This window comes from Mustela erminea, chromosome 18, assembly GCF_009829155.1.
Source record: "Mustela erminea isolate mMusErm1 chromosome 18, mMusErm1.Pri, whole genome shotgun sequence".
Classification (NCBI taxonomy): domain Eukaryota; kingdom Metazoa; phylum Chordata; class Mammalia; order Carnivora; family Mustelidae; genus Mustela; species Mustela erminea.
The window spans coordinates 59,402,404-59,422,692 of record NC_045631.1 but is presented as its reverse complement, the minus strand read 5'-3'; the positions used below and the strand labels follow the sequence as shown (position 1 = coordinate 59,422,692).

Genomic DNA, 20,289 nt, shown 5'->3' with positions numbered 1-20,289 from the left:
TCACTTGAATAACTTTTGTGTGTGATGTTGAAGGTAAAAGTTGCAGGTGGGCGGGGACCAGCAGATCCCCCCAGGACCACATCAGGAAATGCACTTTACGGGAGCTGACGTGTGTGTGACGCACGCCGATCAGATCGTGTGTATGTCATGTGGACAGAGTCTCCCGGTTCCCTCGATTCCTTTCCTTACTCCACAGAAAGAAAAGAAATCCAGCGAATCTGTTTACATTCCCGAAATGCCAGGATAGACCGGGAGGATTGCATGTCCGTGCCCAGAGTTCGAGACAGTCGTTGTTTTCCAGGAAAAGTGTTTGGGGGTGGACACTCTCCCTTCCGCGTCCTCTAGCCTCGCCTGCAGAAGAGACGGTGGCCCCCGCCTCCCGGGAAGAGTTGGACTGGCCTGCCTCCCTCGGGGAGGGCGGGCCGCCGGCGCTCGCACGGACGCACGGCCAGGCAGGCCCACCCTGCGGGACCACGGAGGGAGGCGCGGCGGCGGGCGCGGCCGGGAGCGGGGGGCTCCGCGCCCAGGCCTGGCGGGGAGTGCGGCGGGGGCTCGGGGCTCGGGGCCCGGCAGGACCCGCATCCCCGGCGGCTCCTGCGGGCGAGGGGAAGGAGGGGCGAGGCGAGGTTTTCCTCCAAGAATGCGCATCAGAACTTTTGCTTTTTCCTCCCTCCCCCCCCTTCTTAAAAGCAAAAGCTATAATTTATAGGCCTTTTCGATTCGCGGAGTGTTCTCTATTTGAACTCGACATTCAAACTCCGCCAAAGGGGGCGGGAGGAGCGGGAGTTGAAAAGACACGGCCGCGGCGGGGGAGGCCGTGCGCGGCGGCGGGGCCCGGGCGCCCCCGTGCGCTCCAGGGACGCAGAACGCGCGCCCCTCTTTGGACTCGAAAGCACAAATCTGTTCCCCTCCCCCCGACCCCTCCTTCTCTTCGAGGACTGATCCCTGACCCCCGGCCTCCCCCGCCCTTAAAGGGCTAGGAAGATCCGACTGGCCGCTGCTCGTCTAGGGAGGGCGTGGGGGCCCCCGCGCGCGGGCGGGGGCACGACTCGGGGCGAGCCAGGCGGGGGCCCGGGGCTGGGGGAGCTTCTGGATGGGGTGCAGGGTGGGAGCTGTAGCCTCGTCCTCCTCCGCACTCCCCACCTCCCCGCCTCCCTCTCTCCTCCAGACTTGCTTGCCTTTAGAGAGAGGGGCAAAAAAGAGGAAGACGGTGTACTACGTGATTTTATTTGTTTTTGAATATCAAATTGCGCCTATAAAGGGAAGCCCCCAGAAAGGGGATTTTTATCCGCTCACATTTGTAAAGCTGGTATTTTAGACTTTGTATAAAGAAGCGCCGTTGACTAAGTGTATCTACTAAAATGTGGACGCTGTTTTCAGATGAAGCTTCATCGAAGGGACGTGTCTGTCACCCAGTGGACGGTGACTCAGGGACACGTGTCCACCTGGCTGCCGCCTTCCTTTCTCCCATCCTCTCGTGGCTCCCCTCTCCCTCCCTCGGGGCTGACTCTGCCCCTTCCTTCCGACGTGACGTTCCGAGGCCAGCCTGTTTCTGCCCCCGCCGCCCCTCTGTCCGCCGTCTGTCCGTGGCCGTGCGTGTGTGTGCGTGTTCTCCGCTCGCTCTTGCGACGCTGACCTGGGGGTGGGGGTGGGCAGGGGCCAGGGCCTCGTGGCTGGGAGTCTGCAACCGCGCCGGATGTGCGCGTGTGGAGTTTATTTAATTCTAGGATTTGTACAAATCTCCAATCGATCCCCGCCTCAGCTCAAGAGCGAAGCTTCGGTACCTATCTTCTGCGGTCGTGAATGTCTGTATCCAATACCGCTTTCTACGTGTTTAAATATATACTTTGTAAATAGAGACATGTCTCAGTTTTATTCCTTCCCCTTCCCCGCCCCCACCAGAGGGAACACTGGTCCCGGGAGAGAGGACCCTTTTTTTCCAGTCTCATTACCCATCCCACCACCCCCCACTCACACCCCCATCGGCCCCGGAGGATTCCCCCAGCAAAGGCGCGTCCCCAATTCGGGAAACTTCCCCGCTGGGGGAGGGGGGAGAGGTGGGCTCCGGTGGGAGTGGGGTATGTCTCTCCTTAGCCTCCCGGGGGAGGTCGTGGTTTTCCTCACCTATGGGATGCACTTCTCCGGGACCCAGGCAGAACTCGGGGACATCAGGAAGATGGGCACGACCTTTGGGTCCCCTCTCTTCTGGCGGGGTTCCCCCCCCCACGCCGCGCTCCCCACCCCTAGACCCGACGGCGCTGGTCCCCCAGGCCCGGCGCCCCGCAGACGCGAGGCTGGCGGTTCCGTGGCTGCTTCCCGGTGCTGTCGTGGGACCCGTCCCCCAGACCCACCCAGCCTCGCCAGCGCTCCCCGAAATGCAGCGCCTCGCGCCTATTGATTGAGGAATTGAATTCGCGGGTATTGCTAGGCAACTGGCTGCTGGGAGCCGGCGCAGAGCACGCTGATGTGATTAGTGAACCTGGCGCTGCCGCGGCGCAGCCCCGCGCCCCCGCCCCCCGCCAGCCTCTCCGTCCCGGGTCTTCTTGGGGTGTAGAAGCCCCAACGCCGGGAGAGGCGCGGTCGCGGGAGACCAGAGCTCAGGGTGGGGATGGGGGTTCTTGGCTCTTCCGGGCGGAAGACTTTGCAGGGCGCTAACGTGGGGCGGCTTGGGAGAGCCACCTTCCGGACCCCAAGGCGGCCCTGGCATTTCCCAGTCCCACCCCAGTAGGCACCCCACCCCCCGCACCTTGTGGCGAAGAGAAGCGCAGACCTGGGCGCACCCGCAGAGCGCGAAGGGAGGGGCGTTGGGACGCGTTCGCCCGCGCATCTCCAGTCTTTGGCCAACCGGTTGGGGACCCCGCCCTTGGCGGTGCTTTCCGCGCCTCTTTCCCCAGTTCTGAGAGCTGAGTGGGAGGATCGGGGAGGGAGCAGAGACTGGCGCCGGGGCTCGGGGCAGCGGGTCATGGGGCGTTGAGTGCCCTTCGGACTTGAAGGGCCTGCGGCCGCGGGGGGCAGAATCAAGGGCGGGGATGGAGTGGGGTGGCTTGGCGAGGGGCTCCACGGGCGGCCAGCCCCTGAGCGGCGGCCCAGCTGCTCGGTCGGGACTCCCTCAGGCGACCTCTCCTGGGTGTTTGGGCAGCGGAGGGGACTGGTGTTTAGGCAGATGGGAAGGTGCCCACTCTGTCCCCTTTCCCCGGCTGGCTGGTCACCATCCACCTCGGCTTTGACCAGGAGCTCCTTGCGCTGTACCCGTTCCCCGGACAGGCTCTCCAGGAGACCAGGTGCGGAGAACTCTGCCCGCGGGGCCGCCTCCGCCCTGGGTCGGCTCCCCTGCTCCCTAGGGCAGGGTCGGCGGCTGTGGCCGCCGCTGGCTGAACTGGAATCTTTATGGCTCCGTGGAGCGCGGCGGATCGAATCCATTTTTCTGTCCCTTTGATACTTACAATGCACCGATCCCAGTCGAGGCTCTGTGCCGCCCGCCAGAGGCCCGACGGCGAGAAGGCCGGCAACCAGCGCCTTGGAGGCTCCTGCTCTGACTTCCAGCTCTCGCCAAAAAGCCCTCCGGACCCAGAGGGGCCTCCATCCAGCCGCGGTCTGAGATGCGAGCCGTTCGGTGTTCGGCGGCGCTCCGCGGCGTCCAGCCTTGGGGGCCTGGACACTGGGGCCGGGGCTTTCTTCCGCAGACTTCGAAGATGGAGGCTTTCGGGGGCGCCTGGGAGCAGTCGGGGAGGGGGTCGCGCACTTCGGCTCCCCGGGGCAGCCGGGAGCCCGAGGTGGGGAAGGTCCTCTGCGCGTCCCAAGAGCCGGAGGCTCCAAGTCCGCGAGCCGCGCGCGCCCTCTGGAGGCGACGGCCTCTGTCCCTCTGCCGGCGCCGCCCCCTCCGGGGTTTTGGATTAGCGGAGCGCTCGGCCGGTGCCTTTCTGGGCCTCCAGAGGAGCCGGGAAAGCTGTGGCAGAGCACGCAGCGGTGGGCCACGGTGGGCGCGCCCTCTGCGCCCTCCCTCGCGGGCAGGAAGGGGGTGTTCAGCCGCCAGGATCCTCTAAGCCTTGCTGAGCTGTACTGCCGGGCGCCCTGGGCTGGACCCCGCGGCGCGGGGCTGAGGACGGGGGAGGCCGCGGGCCAGGTCGGGCCCCTTGGCAGCCCAGCCCATTCTTCTGGGAAGGCGGTGGATTAGCCATCAGATCAGCCGCGCAGAAACGAACAAAGGCCGGTGTGGGTCAGGGCCCCGCACCCGTCTGGCGGAGGCTCTGGAGACAGGGGCTCCCACGGAAAGCCCGGCTGGCCACCGGGGACAGCGGGGTGCCCACTCCTTCCCGGCCATCCCCGCCCCCCCTTCTGCGGCTCTCAAAAGCCAGAAGCCAGCAAGGCAGGCGTCATCTCTGCCCACCTTCTTCCTCCAAAACAAAACGGCCCCAGCCTCTCTGCAGGGGCAACAAAGACAGCAGGCCTGTGGCCTTGTCCCCCAGGAGGTGCACTTCCAGTCCCCGGGCCTTTTCTGGAGAGTGGGTCGCATTTCTGTTTGTAGTGAAAACCTCCTCGGGAGGGAAAACATTCAGGCCTTAGCCCCAGCTAGCCTGCCAACGAAGGCCAACATCCAAGTCCGACTTCTGTCACTTCAAAGGGAGATCGTGTCTCCCTGCAGGCTGAAATTTATGAACAAATTCAGGCCGAGGGTGATGCAAACCTTGAAGGCCCAGGGAAGGTTCTAGAATAGGCAAACCTCCTCCTTCTTACGAGCAGAGTTAGGACTACAGTGGCACCTGGAACTCCAAACCTCTGGAGCAAATCCCCTGGGGTTTTTGAGCTGTGTCCTTTTAAAGAGGAAGCCCAGGAGGGGACTCAAGGGGTCATGGAACTTTCCAGCACAGTGTCTTTGGGGTTAACTTGAAGTATCACTTTCTGGGAAAGGTCTCAAAGTGAGTTTATGATGTCGGGCAGCGTCCCTGACCTCTGTCCACTAGATGTCAGGGGCAGGGACACTCCCCCCTGCCCCCAAGGTGTGACCACCAGAATCACGTCCAGTCATGGCCAAATTGCGCTTTGTGAACTGCTGGTGTAGGGGTCACAGTCGTAACCAACCCGACCCCTTCGCCTAGAGAAAAACACCCTTCTCCCACTCCAGGAAAGGGGCTAACCCTTTCCCGAAGCCTTAGCTGTTTTGGTCCCTCGGTTCAGTCCACATCCAGAGTGTTTTGCCTTGAGAAAGGGCAAGTGAAGAGAGACTACTGTTTCCAGGCATCACGCACGATATAAACCAGGCTGACAAAGTTAAAAAAAAAATTTATTGATATACTAAAAGTTAACAGAAAGTAAGACAAACCCTGACACCACTTGCTAATGTCTTTCCCCTGCAAAATAAATTAACATCAGAAACCAGAAAACAAACCTGCAACCTAGGCCTAGTGTTAGTTTTCCAAAAATACTAGAAAAGCAACAGAATCTTTAAATGTACTTGAGCAAAAATCTGGTCATCTAGGCACTACCTCGCCCCTCCTCCCACCCCCTCCCCTCAAACCACCGCGGGCTTCCTGGGGGAAGCATTTTCTCTAACTGGTAGGTCCTGATTGAATAAGGGGGCTGGGCTGCTGTTCTGCTTCAACAAAGATCTTAAGCTTCCCGGGGCAATCACATACTCACTTTTGTTCTCTCTCTTTTAAAAAAGCAAACAACAGCCATAGTTTAAAGCAATTAGAAGTGGCACACATGAATGATTTTTTTTTTAAATTAAAAAACACAAATCAAGCCAGCAATTGGCACTGGTCCAAAGCTCTGGGCCCCCCTGTTTCCCCTTAATGAAACCTCTAGGCCCAGAGCCCTCTTGGTCAGGTCAGAATTTTGAGTGTAACCCAGAACAAGGCACACTCTTTTTGGTACCAAAAAAATATATATAAAAATATGTCAAACCCTCTTAAGAAGAGGACAGACCGGCCACTTCTTCCTAGCCATGACAGACACGCAAACAAAGACACGACAGGATTAAAACACCCAGTCAGGCTACACCGCCAGGCAGCCCGTGTAGGGAACCCCGCACAGTCCAGGACTCTCCGATCACGGAGGCACGGACACACACGCGCACATAGCAGCAAATAAAAAAGCACTTACTCTTATTGGTAAACATGACAATCAACTCTCCAGCCCAAGCGGTCACACCAACACGTGTGTGCACAGACACACACACATAGGCACACACGCATACACCCTTTTAAACATGAACCACACGGAGTCACAAGCACCAGAAAAAAACAAAACAGTAAGAAACCGAAAGCCCACACAACACAGCAAGAAGGCAAAGTGGCTGGGAGTGAGGTGTGGCCGAGTCAACTTTGGGATTGAAGTAGCTGGTAAACAGAAAGGCACCACGTCGGGGTTTGGAGACCTGGCTGCCGAGAATGTCAGGTCCGCTCCGACAAGCGTATACCCAGTGGCCCACGGAAACCCAGGGTGGCCCCAAGGGCTTGGAGGGCAGCTGGTGGCCTGGCTCTGGGGGCTCTAAGGCAGCATGGTGCCTGGCAGAAAGGGAGTTGCAAAACCTGGAGGCCAGCAGCCCCCTCCCCCAGGGGGAGGCAGCCTGGAGGAGCCCCTCTATTTACAGCCAGGGAGCATTGGGGTGTCCAGGAACCAGAGGGGAAGCTGGTGTCAGTGGCCCAGAATGCCGGGATCCCTCTCTTCCAGACTGCACAGGGTGCAAGTCTTCTCTCTCCTGCCCGCTCTCTGGTTCCAGCCGCCATCTGGGGAGCTCAGCCCTCCGATCTGCCGAGACGGGCACTGCTCCCCCCATGGCCCAGCATGGCTACCGCGCAGGAGACCAGAAGCTGCACAAAGACACCCCTTGGCAAGGTCCCGGACATGGGCCTGTCCCCAAAGGCACACTGTTGAGACGGACTCACAGCACAAGCCGTCTCTTCTATTTGGCGCAGACAGGGAGGGACAAGGGAGCGGGAGGTCTGGCAGGGCCGCCCCTTAGAAAGCTGAGCCCACCACGAGCCCGGGGTCCCCTGTGATCAAGGCAACAGGACAGAGGGAATGCTCGCACCTGCCGGCTGAGGACCCCACACCTCCACTTTTCTCTTGGCATCCCAGAGACCCGGTGACCCTACTCCTTGAGCCACCTTTCTGCCACAAGCCACACCAGGCTTGTCCCAGACTCGGCCCATCTGGGCGCAGGCAGTCAGGCTGGCAGATCCAGCCTCTCCAGGGGCCCTCTGCCGGGGGTAGGGGAAATGCTCAGATCGTGCACCGCTTCCAAATGGTCCGGGGACACAGCTTCACAGTGGGGAAGGAGCATGTGGAATCCCCAAAGGTGGGAGGGATTGTCAGGGAAGGCGGTGCCCGCCCACTGCGGCAGAGGGGGCCACTGCCAGACACCTGTCCCAAGCCCGAAGCCAGCAGGCCATGGAGGGTGCGTCTAACTCCAGCAACTGCCCACACTCCCTCTTTCCACGGCTCCTCGGAGGCAGCGTGTGGGGCCACGGCTGTCCTCGCACAGAACAGCAGAAGGGAGGGCAGCCAAAGTGACGCCCATCTGCTCCTGCTGCCTGCAAACAGGAGGTTCTAGTGAAACAGCTCTGGGACCAGCCTGCTCCTGGTTCGTGCTGACCTCTGGCCAGCAGTAGGGCACTGCAGTTGTTGTTCTGAACCAGAATTACAGGTCACCAAGGGATGCAGCCCACACCTGTTCCACATTTAGGCTGCAGCCTTGAGCTGTTGGCACGGGGCAGGGACAAGGCCCCTGGTCCTTGGCAGTCAGGCACCTTTCTGCAGGGGTCCTGATGGGTGATGTCCCTTACCTGCCCCCTGGCCCATCTTGAGCCTAGCTGAGCCCTGGAGCAGTCCCCGGAGGCCTTGCCCCCACCCCAGTCCATGTCGCTTCCCCACCACCGGGCAGGAGCTACCGAGCGGATCCCTCCTCTAACAGCTGTGCCCCCCCCCCCCGAAATCCAGGGGAAAGCTGACGCCCACCCTGTCGTCACAGGCCGGGCAGTGCCAACAGCAAACAGGGGACGGCCTTGAGGAACGTTCGGCCGGAGAGGCGGGAGGCAGACTTCTTGAGGCACGTGGGAAGGCCCAGAGGTAGGGACGAGGGCCAGGCCAGGCCTTGGCAAGGCATCAAGGTACTCCCGTGCCTGAAATCACAGGCAGGGCTGGGGCAAGTCCCTCCAAGCCTGCCCTGGAAGGAGGCCACCCCGACCCCAGAAAGGGCCCGGGGGTGCAGGGCTGTTATCGAAGCAAAACCAGAGGCCAGAGAAGGGCGGGCCCGAGCTGGGTGGGGCTTCAGTAATGTCTCAGGCTGAAGAAGCCCACGCTGGTGGGAGACTCCTTCACCGTGACCGTGATGAGGTTGGCAGTGACGTCGGTGACGAAAACGTGCTCGATGAGGCTGCGGGTGGGCTTCCAGTCCTGGCTGGTCTGGACAGACACGGATGGGTTCTGCTTGGCGCCGGGCGGCGAGGCCGAGCCCGGGTCCGAGTCAGAGCTGCTCTCCTCCCCGGCGCTCAGCTCGGCCGCCAAGGCTGCCTTGCGTCCTTCCCCAGGGGCTGTGTGGCCCTCCTGACTGCCAGGGGCCGCGCTGCCCCGCACACAGTCCCTCTTGCCCGCGGACGTGGGCAGAGCCGTCACCCTGGAGGGCAGCTTCTCACTCTTGCTGCCGTCGGAGGGCATGGCGGCCCCGCTCCCCCCGGCGGGGCCACCCCCGACGCTCTTCCCCGCGGCCGGGCTGGTGGCAGGGACACCCTTGCTGGCTGTGGCGTGGCGGGCGACCATGCCCACCCCCGCTGTGCCATTCTTGACACTCTGTAAGTCCAAGACCTGGAGGCTCAGCTCCTGGGTGGGTGCGGGCTGGGGGCCCAGGCACGCTGCAGGGCCCTTGCTGCTACTGTGGACATAGGGGGGCCCCCCAGTGCTGCCCCCTTTCTGCTCCACGGCCCCACTGCTGGGGGCCTTTGGGACTTTGCTTCCTGGGGAGCCAATCCCCAGCCCCCCCTTCTGCGTCCTCACCTTGAGGTCCAGCCCGAGGCCGCACTTGCCGGCGGTCTGGGCCTTGAGGGCCAGTCTACTGGCGGCCTGGGCCTGGCTCTGGCTCATTCGGTTCATGTAGTGGACGATGGAGCTCTGCCAGCTGATGCCACCCCGGCTGGGACTGCCGGCCATGCCCTTCATCAGGCTGGCCAGGTTCTCCGGGGTGGCCATGGCGCTGGGGCCACCACAGGCCTCCTTGGCGTGGGCCTTCAGGGCAGCCAGGCCGGCCGCGGGGGCGCTGAGCGGAGGGGGCAGCTTGCCGGCCGTCGCCCCCAGGTCCTTCCGGGCGGCCTTCAGCGCCTTGGCCAGGCTCACGGGTCTTCGGGCCGCCTTCTGCTCCGGAGGCAGGGGCTTGCGGCCTCGCTTCTTCCGGATGGGATCCTTCAACTCGGGCTTGGCCACCAAGATCTGGGCCTTCTTCTGAGGCACCGGGTGGGTCTCACGGCCCCGGGGACCCCTCTTGGCATCTAAATCACTGTCGTCTTCTTCGTCAGAGGAGGTGGAGGAAGACGTGGACGAAGACGAGGAGCTGCTGGACTTGGAGGGAGCGTCAGGCTCCTGCAGAGACAGAGCACAGACGGGGTCACTGCCTGGAAGGCCGGGCCCCGGGGCCATCGGACACCTCCACGCGGAGACCGCGCCGGTGGCCGCCACACTAGAGACGTAGACAGGAGGGAGTGAGGCCTCGCCAGCCTGTTCCAGAAGGGATAGGAAAAGCCCTTGTGAGATTCCACGAGATGCAGTTAGAAGCAGAATGAGCGGAACAAAGAACGGACGGTTTGTGAAACCGGAGCAGAGGAACGAAGCAGAGCGTGTGTGGTCAAGGCCCGGGCGCCACGGCCTTGAAGGGGGCCGCCGGGCCGGCTGCAGGCTCCCCAGCAGAGGGAAAGGGAAGTGCCGAGCTTACGAGCCAAAGTCACGTGTGGACGTGCTTGTAATCTGAAGCAAGAGGACATCCTGCTCCAGCCCTCCCGCTTCCAAACCGGACCCCTTCAGAACATTCCGGCACACAGGAGGACAAATCTGCCTGTTGTCTTCTGTGTCTCACCAGGGCCGTGCTTCCAAGGGCACCCACTAGGGAGACTGAGCCAACGCTGGCTCCCTCCTGCCCTCAGCCCGGCACGATCCAGTCCAACCCAGGGCTCCAGAGCCTCCTTGCCCAGCCAGGCCCCCCGCCTCCATGGTCCCCGGCTGGTCACCCCAGCTGATGAGAGCCCGAGGGCACAGGACCCCCCTTGCTCCCAATGTCCTACTCGAAAGGAAGATGGGAAGACACGAGCGGGATGTGCGGACCAGCCAACAAGCCTTAAGGTGAGCTTGTCACCGCCTCCCAGAAGGGCGGCTTTCGTCCATGACCGAGCTCTTGGCCACACTGGGTGGGGTTCAGGGTCCTGTGGCAATGCCCTCGAGAAAGGAATCCCAGGCACACCCCAGACTGGGGCCGTGACCCTTTTCCCCACCCATCCTGCTTCTGAACTGAAGAGAGGGCACAGCCCCGGACCCCAAGCATGCGTCCCCGTGGCTGCCCTGGTTCGCTGTGTCTACTCGGTGAACCTATGAGCACCTACTGTGTACGTAGTTCCTGGCCTTTTCTGTGCCTGTGAGAAAGTGCTCAGCAGCCAAGCCTGACCCTGCGGTCCACGGGAAAGGAGTACGGAAGAGACAACAAATGAACAGGAAACCAGCCCTGAGGGGACCAGTCCTCCCCGCAGAGGGACAGGCCCGGGGGAGGGGAGCAGGGGCTCGCGACTGCCTCCTGCTGGCAGAGGCACAGATCCACCAGCACGGAAGGAGGCAGGAGGCCCTTCGGAGCCAGGGAGACTGAAAGCAGCTGTGGAGGAGCCAGCCGGAAACCCAGCCCCGAGCCCTCCACCCTCCTGCGCAGAGCGGGTGCGGGAGGTAAGCGGCCAGTGGGCCAGCGGCTACTCACCTTGAGCTTGGAGTGCCGGCTACAGGACACCACTGTGTGCTTCCTCGGCCGGCCCCGGGGCCGCTTGCCTCTCTTCCGGCTCTGCACCTCCTTCTCATGCTCCCTTGAGACAGTCACCAGTCAGGGCGCAGGAAGCCCGTGCGCACACCCTCTCCCACCACATGGGAACCCCAAGCCCCCAAACACCACCCCCAACTGACGTTCCGGGCCCAAGGTAGCTTCTCCCCAGCCCCACTGCAGAAACACTCGTAATGCACCCGAGGCAGACGTCCAGCCTCTCTTTTTCCCAGTACAGTATTCGCTTTTTACCTATCGGTTTCGTTTGCCTTTGGGTAAAACTGAGTGACAGACATCTCAGCAAAGCTGGGAAAGGAACAGTTCTCCGGTTTCTCCGACTCCTCCTCAGACAGCCCTGTGCTAAGCCGGGCCGCTTTCCCCAGGGAGAATGTTTCATGGAACTTCTAGAATACAGCCTGCTAGAAGGAGCCTTAGTAGTCACATGGCCCAAGCCCAGCACTCCAAACAAGAGTGCTGCACGGGCAGACAGGGACCACTGGCCCCAGCCTGTCTCTCCAATCTGTGAGCCCCAGTCCCGGGAACCAAGGGCGCTGGTCCTATCCCGCACTCTGGTCTTCCCAGAGCCGGTGCCCCAGCTCCCTATCCCGTTTCCTTTTCCTAACACTCCTCTGCTCCTAGAACGTGTCTGGTGTCTGATCCTGCTGTGGCTGGAGCTCAAAGCCCGCACCTCTGGGAGGACACGTTTAATCAGCTCCCAGCTCCCGGCACTCGGGGTCACAAAGCCAAGAAAGCTGCTTCCAGCCCCACCCCCAGAGAAAGCTTGTACTTCAGGCCACCCCGGGGAAGATGCTGATCTGGAAAAGCTTCCCAGTAATTAAAAGGGGCAACCAGTCATCTCACTGGGACCTGGAACGCCATCGCTTAAAGAACCCAATTAGTACAACCAGACAGACTTCCCAGTCCCCAAAGCAGCCCTGAACTGTCGCAGAAGGGCAGGGCTTTCCCCTGGGTCTCTTCTGCTGACACACTAACCTGCACCCTCAGATTGTGAACCTCACACCTGCCCTTACAAATCTCCCCTCACCCCACCAAGCACAGGACGGCCAGCTCCTAGTTCCGGGGCTGGCGGGGTGTCTTCTGGGTGCACAGGGGGAGACACCCACTTCCCTGACTTCTCTTCCCCATGATGTAAGCCAGACCACCCCACGCTTGTTTTCAACTCTCACACCGCCTGGATATTTCACCCTAGTTCTCGTCTGCTGTGCAATAACCGAAAAGGACACACACTCCCTCCGCAGTTAGGGTGCTGTCTTGCGGAGAAACAGACCGGCTCCCTTCACCCCCTCCCCCCAGGCTTACAAATTACGAATCCCACAGCAGACAATCAGATTACCGATAAGGTTTTCCAAAGGTACGAGGAAAGCATCCGCTGGCCTCGACCCTCCTAACTCTGCCCAAAGCCCAGCTTTACGTGCTTCTCACTGCCACGGCCTCTTGGAGAAGACCCCAAATGTCGCTCTAGTGTGGGGGTAAAAAGTGGACCAGAGAACAAGCTGGCCAGGTTGACCCCAGATGAGAAAGCTTCTGAGCGACTCATTTAACTGTGTCTAGCGACAGGGCACCCCCCCACCCCTGGCAGTGTGCTCAGGGACACCGCTCCACGGACCCTCCCGCCAGGACAGCTGGCCCCTCCATCACCTGCCCCTCGCCTCCCTTTTGCCCACCTCAAGGTCTCTCCTAAACCAACTCTCCTATCTAAAAATAGAGATGACGTCTAAGATTACGAAGTAGGTCTGTCCCCTGAGACTGGCAAGGGAGCCCCCCCCCCCCCCCCCCCCGCCACCCGGGTACCACCTGTTCTGCAGCCTAAAGATAAATAATGTGTCGTTTCCGGTAGAGAACCCACTAACTTTCTGCTGTGCTGCTCCAGCTCCCTCTCTGGGCCTCCCCTTGCTCAGAACCCTCAGGCAGCGCTGGGCCGCCAGGCCACCATTTTTATGGCAAACCTGCGATCCTGGTTTTTATTAGTGCCGTTGGCAAATGACTCAACAGCAAAGGCCAACAAGAGAAAGCAGAACTTTTCAGGAAGGAACCAAGAGGGTTCATTTTTGCAAGACTGGCCAGCAGAAAGACCCAGAGCAGCCATGACGCGGTGACTTCTGAGCTCTGGACATGATGCCGGCCAGGCCAGCTGACGGAAGATCGGGGAGGGGTTCATCTGGGACCTCAAAACTGGCCCCACCCCTACAGACCACCACCCCAGGGGGAAGCCCTCAGACCACAGCCCAGGCCCAGGCCCCCTGCAAGGCGGGCTTGGCCCTGAACCACCACAGGACAGGCCACGGGTCTCCCCATCATTCTCCCCTTCCCACGCGCGCTGTTAACGTTCTCACTTCTTCTGGAAGGCCAGGAGCAGCCTTGGGTCCAGGATATTCTCCTCTGGCTCCCAGCTGTTGTGTCTGGAAAAGCAAAAAGCAAGGAGTCAAGACACACCAGGCCCTGGCAGGCCACTTCAGGAAACAGCTGGAAAGGGCCCGCCCCCTCGCCCTCCAATCCCTGCTGATGGCAAGGGCATCGCGGTGCTGTGGCAGAGTCCCCCCAAATCCCACCCACGCCTAGGTCGGTTCCTGCAGACTGGGGGCCTTAAGGCCACCACCTCAGCCTCAAACTCCAAGGGAAACCACCACCTCAGCCCTCAATTAACTAGCACTCGGCCTCAGGAAAACTCCACGGTCTCCCCCGGGAGGAAAACAAATCCCAATAAAATGGGAAGTTGCCGGGAGGGAAGCCCCCAAAGCCTGGCCCGGATTCAGCGAGGGAAGGGAAGGCCGCTCCAGGATGCAGGGAGGGGAGGCGGGGGGGGGGGCACAGGAGCGCAGGCGGGGGGGGGGGGCGCAGGAGCTCAGCCCAAAGATTACGAACAATGTGGCCGGCGCCCAAGCGAGCGCGGGCCGGGGCACCGGGAGGGGAGGAAGAAGAAAGAGAAGTGGGGTGCGGGGAGAAAGGGGGAGCGGCTGTGCCCGAGGGGCTGCACACGGAGCCCCTTCCGGGGATGCCAAGTCCCCTTCCTTACTTTAAGCAGGGGGAAAAGGAGCCCTTCCATCCATCAATAGGAAGCTCAGGTTACAGCGGGGAAATATGGACGGGAGGAGGGGGGTTCGCGTCCCGCGGGGAGGGCTGAGGCGGGCCGGGGGCGCAGGCAACAAATGCGCGCGGGAGGAGCGGGAGGAGCGCGCGGCGCGGGAGGGAAGCGGGCCGGGGCGCGGGGCGCGGGGCCCGGCCGCAGCCGGAGGGGCTTCCGGGGGAGGCCGCCCAGCCCCGCGCCCCGCGGGCCCGTAAACAAAGGGCGGCCCCGCGCAGGCTGCGCGCCCCCTTCCCGCCGAGCCCGCGGGGACCCCGCGAACTTCCCGCCCAGCGCGCGGACGCCCCCGCCCCCCGGGCCCGAGGCGGCGCGGGCGGGAAGGCGGGCGCCGCGCCGCGGGGGACTCACTTGGAGGACCAGCCGCGCCACTTGACCAGGTACTCCAGCTTGCCCTGCGGGGAGAGAAGAGGCGCGTGAGCCGGGGCGGGCGGGCGCGGGGCGGGCGCGGGCCGGGCCGCACGCACCTTGCGGAGCCGCTTGCTCAGGATGCACTCGGCGGCGAAGACCTGCTCGCCGACGCTGCTCAGCTCCTCCATGCTGCCGCGCGCGCCCGCCCCGACCGCGGCGCCCGCCGCTCCCCGAGCCCCGCACCGCCGCCGCCGCCGCTGGCCCAGCCGCCGCCGCCGCCGCCGCCGCGCGCCCTGCCGGCCGCACACAAAGCACCGCCCCCGCCCCGCGCTGGGCCCGCCCCGCGCACGCGCACCGCCGCCGCGCCCCCGCGCCGCGCCCGCCCCGCGCCCGCCCCCGCGGGCCGCCCTGCTCCGGCGCCGGCCAATGGGCGCGCGGGGGCGGGCGCGGGGCGGGGCGCGCATTGTTCGCGGCGGGCTCGGCCTGGCGCGCTGCGCTGGAGTCCCGCGCGCGCGGGGGCCGGGCTGGTCGCGGGCGCGGGCCGATCCCTAGCGGGCAGGAATGGGCGTCCGGGGGACCTGGGACCCGGGGGCCGCGCGCTCGCCCCCGGCCCGCTCCCCGGGGCGCCCGCCCTTCTCCGAGCTTCACTTTCCCGGCAAAGGGCCATTGTTCAGGCCCGAAGGGGGGAAGCGGGCCGCTTCCTGCCCCGGCCTCCGAGGGGCGCTGCTGCGGGGCCCCTCCCGGCCTCTCCCCTTCCGCGCGGGGCCCCTCGGTGTGGGGCAGACGTCTCTTGCTTTGCGCGGGAGCCCCACGGGCCCGGGGCGGGGAGGGAACGGGAGACCCCGTGCTGGGGCGGGGGGCGGTCTGGCTTGTTTCCCCCGAAGGCGAGAGGGAAGAGGCGCCCGGCGGAGGCGAGCTGCCCGGGTTCCTTCTTGGGGCTGCAGGGGTGGAGCCCGGTCCCCAAGACTCGGGGCGGGCAGGGAGAAGCAACTGCGCCCTTCCCTGCTTTCTGCCTAGGTTCTGGGGGAGTGAGTGCGGGGCGGGGGCGAGGCTTGAGGACGTGGTTGTAACCTGGGACCGGGTCTCCAATCGGCCCGCTGGGATTCGGGGCCATGTCCTGGGCGCGACTGCACGCGCCCCGGGGGAGACCTCGTGCACTCGACGGTGGCCTGCAGCCCAGGGGGTCGTGGGCAGGCTGCCGTTTCTTCCCCTCTGCTGAGGTCCGTGCTGCCCCTTCAGTCCCCTGGGTCCTGAATGAGACCGAGTCAGACTTGTGGTAGGGGAGCCCCGCGCCAGCCCTAAGTCTTCCCGCATCGAATTTAACCCCATGAAAATCCATTTTGTGGTTTTGTTCTGCCTTGAAGGCAGCCGCACCGTGCTCTCTCTGCGAGGCAGGTCAGGAAGTCGTGTCTTACTGCAGGAAAATGTCTAAAAGGAATTTTTGCTCGTTAGAGCCATATTTATAAAGATTCTGCAGAAGAAATGTACTTTCTGTTGCTGTTTTTGTTGTTGGTTTAAAGGAAACGCCTGCTGTAAAAATTGGGAACTGCGGAAGCCCATCTTTCAATTTCTGGCATGTTCTGCACGTGATTTGGCTAAATATGTTACATTCATTTGATATCCTGGAGAGACTTTGGGTAACATTTGCAAACTTAGATTCTGCTTTCGAAGGAGGGAAAGAGGGGAGGACTCCCTTGGGGGTGCAAATGGTGGCTCACTCTGGAGGGGTCCCAGCCCAGAACCCTCCTTTTGGGATGACAGCTGCGATCCTGGGGTTCAGAGAGTCGCTTCTAATCCCCAGCTCTTTCCGCAACCTTGTCTTCTGCAACTAGGCAGTAAATTGTGGAGTTGAAGACAAAGGTGTATTTATTGTAATCCTAAAAACAGCTGGATCAGTTTCCACTCAGGTTTCCTTGCGGAATTTATCTGGAGTGTGAGGGTTTTGTCCTGGAAGTTTCTGGTTTCCTCTTGGTGACCCATGGCTCCCTGGGATACTTGATGATGGTGGTGATGATGATGATTATTTTTAGGGAAAGGAAGCTTAAAAGGGGGAATTCTTTCTTGTCTTTAGAAATAAGTTTGTCTAGAATTTGATCCTAACTTATGAAACAAGAATCAATTTCCTGGAAAGTTTAACACATACCTCATCCGTTCAACTTCAAACACCCAGTTTGGGTAAAATAGTGTTCAGATCATTTACTTGGAGACAACGATATGACCGACTTTGACTAGAATTAAAGGAGCAGTTAAATAGGGGGAGGGTTGATCCAAAATTTGTGAAGGGTCCCCTTAAAGACAAAACTGGAAGAAGGGAGTTTCGAAACAATTCCAGCGAATCTGATTATGTCAACATACGGGTTTGGGCCATAGCAGATTCTGTCTTCCGTTTTGACTGTCCCATTTAAGAATTACTAAGACAAGTTTGAACTCATTATTTTCTTACTCATCCAATAAAGACTTACTCAGCACTTGCTGTCATCCCGGCAGGAACAGATGGAATCTGTAGTGCGTAGCTGCGAGGTCCAGAGAGACCTTTCCGAGATGATGGGCGTAGCTGGTACCTACCTGCCTTCTTCCCTTCCTCTGCCATCAGCCATGGGACATGTGGCCAGTGCTACAGAGGAATCGAATATTTATTTTATTTTTTAAAATTTTTATTTATTTTTATTTTTTTTAAAGATTTATTTATCTTGAATATTTATTTTAAAGATTTTATTTTTTTATTTGACAGACGGAGATCACAAGTAGGCAGAGAGGCAGGCAGAGAGAGAGAGAGGAGGAAGCAGGTTCCCCGCGGAACAGAGAGCCCGATGCCAGGCTCGATCCCAGGACCCTGAGACTGTGACCTGAGCTGAAGGCAGAGGCTTTAACCCGCTGAGCCACCCAGGCACCCCGGGAATTGAATTTTCAATTGTATTTAATTTTAAGTAACAGAGTTGTCATCGTCCTCCGTAGCTGGAGGTCATATACATGGACGGTCCAGGCCCACAGGGATGCCGGGGGTAGCCTGTGATCCCACTACGGGCAGAAGTAGCGCAGGTACCTGAATGAATGCCGAGGCACGCGCAGTTTGCTTCTACTCTCGTGTAGGTTTTCCTGCACGCGAGGGTGTTTGCAGCATGTACGGAAGGACACTAGGCACGCAGGCGTCTAGGTGTGCGTTCAGACCAAATCCTTCGTTGAATGCCCTCTCCTCTCCATGCAAGCGGCAGAGCTGAGGGCGAGCATGAGCTCACTGGTGTCTGAGACGTCGCTCAGATGGGAACAGCAGTGTTGGTGAACCGAGAAGCTGGGTTGGGAGCAAGGAATGGCGGAGTCACTCCTGATGGGAAGGAAGTCCAGGCTTCAGATGAAGCCAGCATCCCGTGCTCTGCCCCACTGGACCACGAAAACTAAGCACCAGGAGTTGTGCCTTACAAAGCAGCTTTCAGGGCACCTCTTGGTTCCCACAGATGCTGGGTGCTGACTGCAGTCAGGGTTGGCTACGAAAGGAGGACCCGTGGCCGCATCCACTGGGCAGTTTGTGTGGAGGGGGCTCAGGGTCTGCAACAATACACTGCAGCGTCTTTAACACGTAACGTGATGATTTGCCCCCCCCCGCCCCGGGTCCCCTCGTGTGGGCAAGACCGAGGTGTGGCTCACCGGCGAGCCGTGTCACGGGACTCTGTCTTCGTGTGTGCAGAGGATAAGTACTGTGTATGCGTGAGACAGTGTTTAGGTGTCAGAACCCAAGTGAAAATAAGCACGGCTAGGGCGCCCGTGGGAGTCCCCAACTCCTCGGCTTGCCTAAGGATTCCCTGGGCACACCTCGCAAATACTGACCTCAGCCCAGAGACCCAGGAGACCCCGAAGCTGTCCGCAGCTCCGTTGTTGAGAACGTGTCTTGCCTAGGGCAGCTTGTCCCAGCCCTCTTTCCACATGGGAGGGAAAGGACTCCTAGATGACTTCAGATCAGCCCCTGGAACCGGTCCTGTCCTTTCCACAGGTGCCTGGTGGGGGTGGCCAGGCCAGGTGTGGAAGGAGCCCCGCACAAGCCGGACCTCCCCGCCTCGGGCGCTTGGGGCAGGGGACACTAACGAACACCGTCACAAGCGGTGAGAAGGGTTCAGTTAACCAACCACTTTACGAGGTTGCCTTAGAGACCACACCACAGCCCCCCGTGGGAGAGCCCCCACTGCAGAAGGCTTTTATCTTAAATGGTGCCGTTTATTAATTTTGCAGGCAAGTCAGTCTGAGATTCCAGCATCTCCCCGTTAGGGTCAGTGCGGCGATGAACGCCTTTATGTTTGCCCGTGCAGGGCACCGGCACGTCTACAATGGCAAGCCTAGACTGTGCATCAAAGGGCACGGGGATCTGCTGTTTTTGTTCAGAATTGCCCAGCAGTCCCCGAGGGTCTGCTCTGATTTACACTCCTGCCCCAGATCGATGGGCTTGAGTCTGTCCCCGTGTTCTGGGACAGAACGGCAGACCTGGGAGCTGTAAGTTCACCCGAAAGTGCTCGACGCTTGGGTTTTGGTGGTTTCCTAACACAGATCAATCACGTCTGTCGCATGTCCCACATCTGCTTTTTTTGCAGAATTGTTCGTACGTAAAACGATTTTATGAGCACAGTTTTTTTTTTTTTTTTTTTCCGGTGCGAAACGTGTTATTTTCACAAATTTAAAAATGACTTACACTTAACAAAGTTCTAGAATCTGGGGTGAAGCCCTTACTTGAAAGCCATTAATTAGTTTGGGGTTTCAAAGCGGCAAGCGAAAGCCCATTTATGAGTTTGCTAATTGTTCTTCCTGGCTGCTGGGGTTGATCTCAAACGTCCCCTATCAGTCCTTTGAGCGCCACCGATAAAGCCACGGGCTCGGGGGAATGGGGGTCCGAGACCTGGGCTGCAAATCCCCCTCTGAGTCAAACACATGTCCCATCTCAATGCCGTCTTGAGACACCTTTTGTCTGAAAGAACCCAAACAAAGAGACGTCATTTAGTTCACACAAAGCAAGAGATTTCCATTGCCTTTTTTAAAACGTTGCTGCCTTTTTTTTTTTTTTTAAGAGGTGATATTTAGGGGCACCTGGTGGTTCATCGGTGTCTGCCTCTGGCTGGGGTCGTGGTCCCAGGGTCCTGGGATTGAGCCCCATATCCGGCTCCCTGCTCAGCGGGGAACCTGCTGCTCCCCCTGCTTGTGCTCTCTCTCTGTCAAATAAATGAATAAAAGCCTTTAAAAAAAAGATATTTATCTATTTATTTATTAGAGAGAGAGCAGGAGAGAGAGAGCGTGCGCACATGACCGGGGGGGAGGGACGGAGGGAGAGGGAGAGAGAACCTCGAGCAGACGCCCGCCCAGCAGGGAGCCCGACACGGGGCTCCGTCCCACGACCCTGAGATCCTGACCTGAGCCGAAACCAAGAGTTTGGTCCCTCAACCGACCAGTCCTGCTGTTTTTTGATGAAAGAATATGAAGATACGTCCAAAGGACACAATTACTTTTAATTTGTATGTTATTCTAATGTTTTAAAGCGTTTTATTCATTCATTTGAGAGATCGCACGACTGAGTGTGAGTGGAAGGGGCAGAGGGAGAAGCAGACCCCCAAGGACCCTGCGATCGTGATGAGCGAAAGGCAGATGCTTAACCGACTGAGCCACCCAGGGGCTCCCAAAGGATACATTTTATTTTTTTTATTTTTTTATTATTATTATTTTTAAAGATTTTATTTATTTATTTGTCAGAGAGAGAGCGAGCACAGGCAGACAGAGTGGAAGGCAGAGTCAGAGGGAGAAGCAGGCTCCCTGCGGAGCAAGGAGCCCGATGTGGGACTCGATCCCAGGACGCTGGGATCAT

The 20,289-nt window shown here is 60.2% G+C and overlaps 1 protein-coding gene and 1 long non-coding RNA gene across 2 annotated transcripts in view; one reads left to right on the top strand and one right to left on the bottom strand.

Moving 5' to 3' along the window:
- Positions 1–5,647: 5,647 nt before the first annotated feature.
- Positions 5,648–14,683, bottom strand: CBX2 (chromobox 2). Its single transcript, XM_032321539.1, has 5 exons — positions 14,570–14,683; positions 14,454–14,497; positions 13,357–13,422; positions 10,946–11,048; positions 5,648–9,573 (listed from the first exon to the last, which is right to left on the bottom strand). Exons 1-5 carry the CDS (start codon positions 14,639–14,641, stop codon positions 8,272–8,274), a joined length of 1,587 nt encoding a protein of 528 aa, XP_032177430.1. The 5' UTR covers positions 14,642–14,683; the 3' UTR covers positions 5,648–8,271.
- LOC116577816 overlaps positions 14,242–20,289 on the top strand; it is a 19,901-nt gene continuing 13,853 nt past the window's right edge. Inside the window, exon 1 of the long non-coding RNA XR_004280627.1 lies at positions 14,242–14,482. This is a non-coding gene — a long non-coding RNA (uncharacterized LOC116577816). The remainder of the gene's footprint in view (positions 14,483–20,289) is intronic.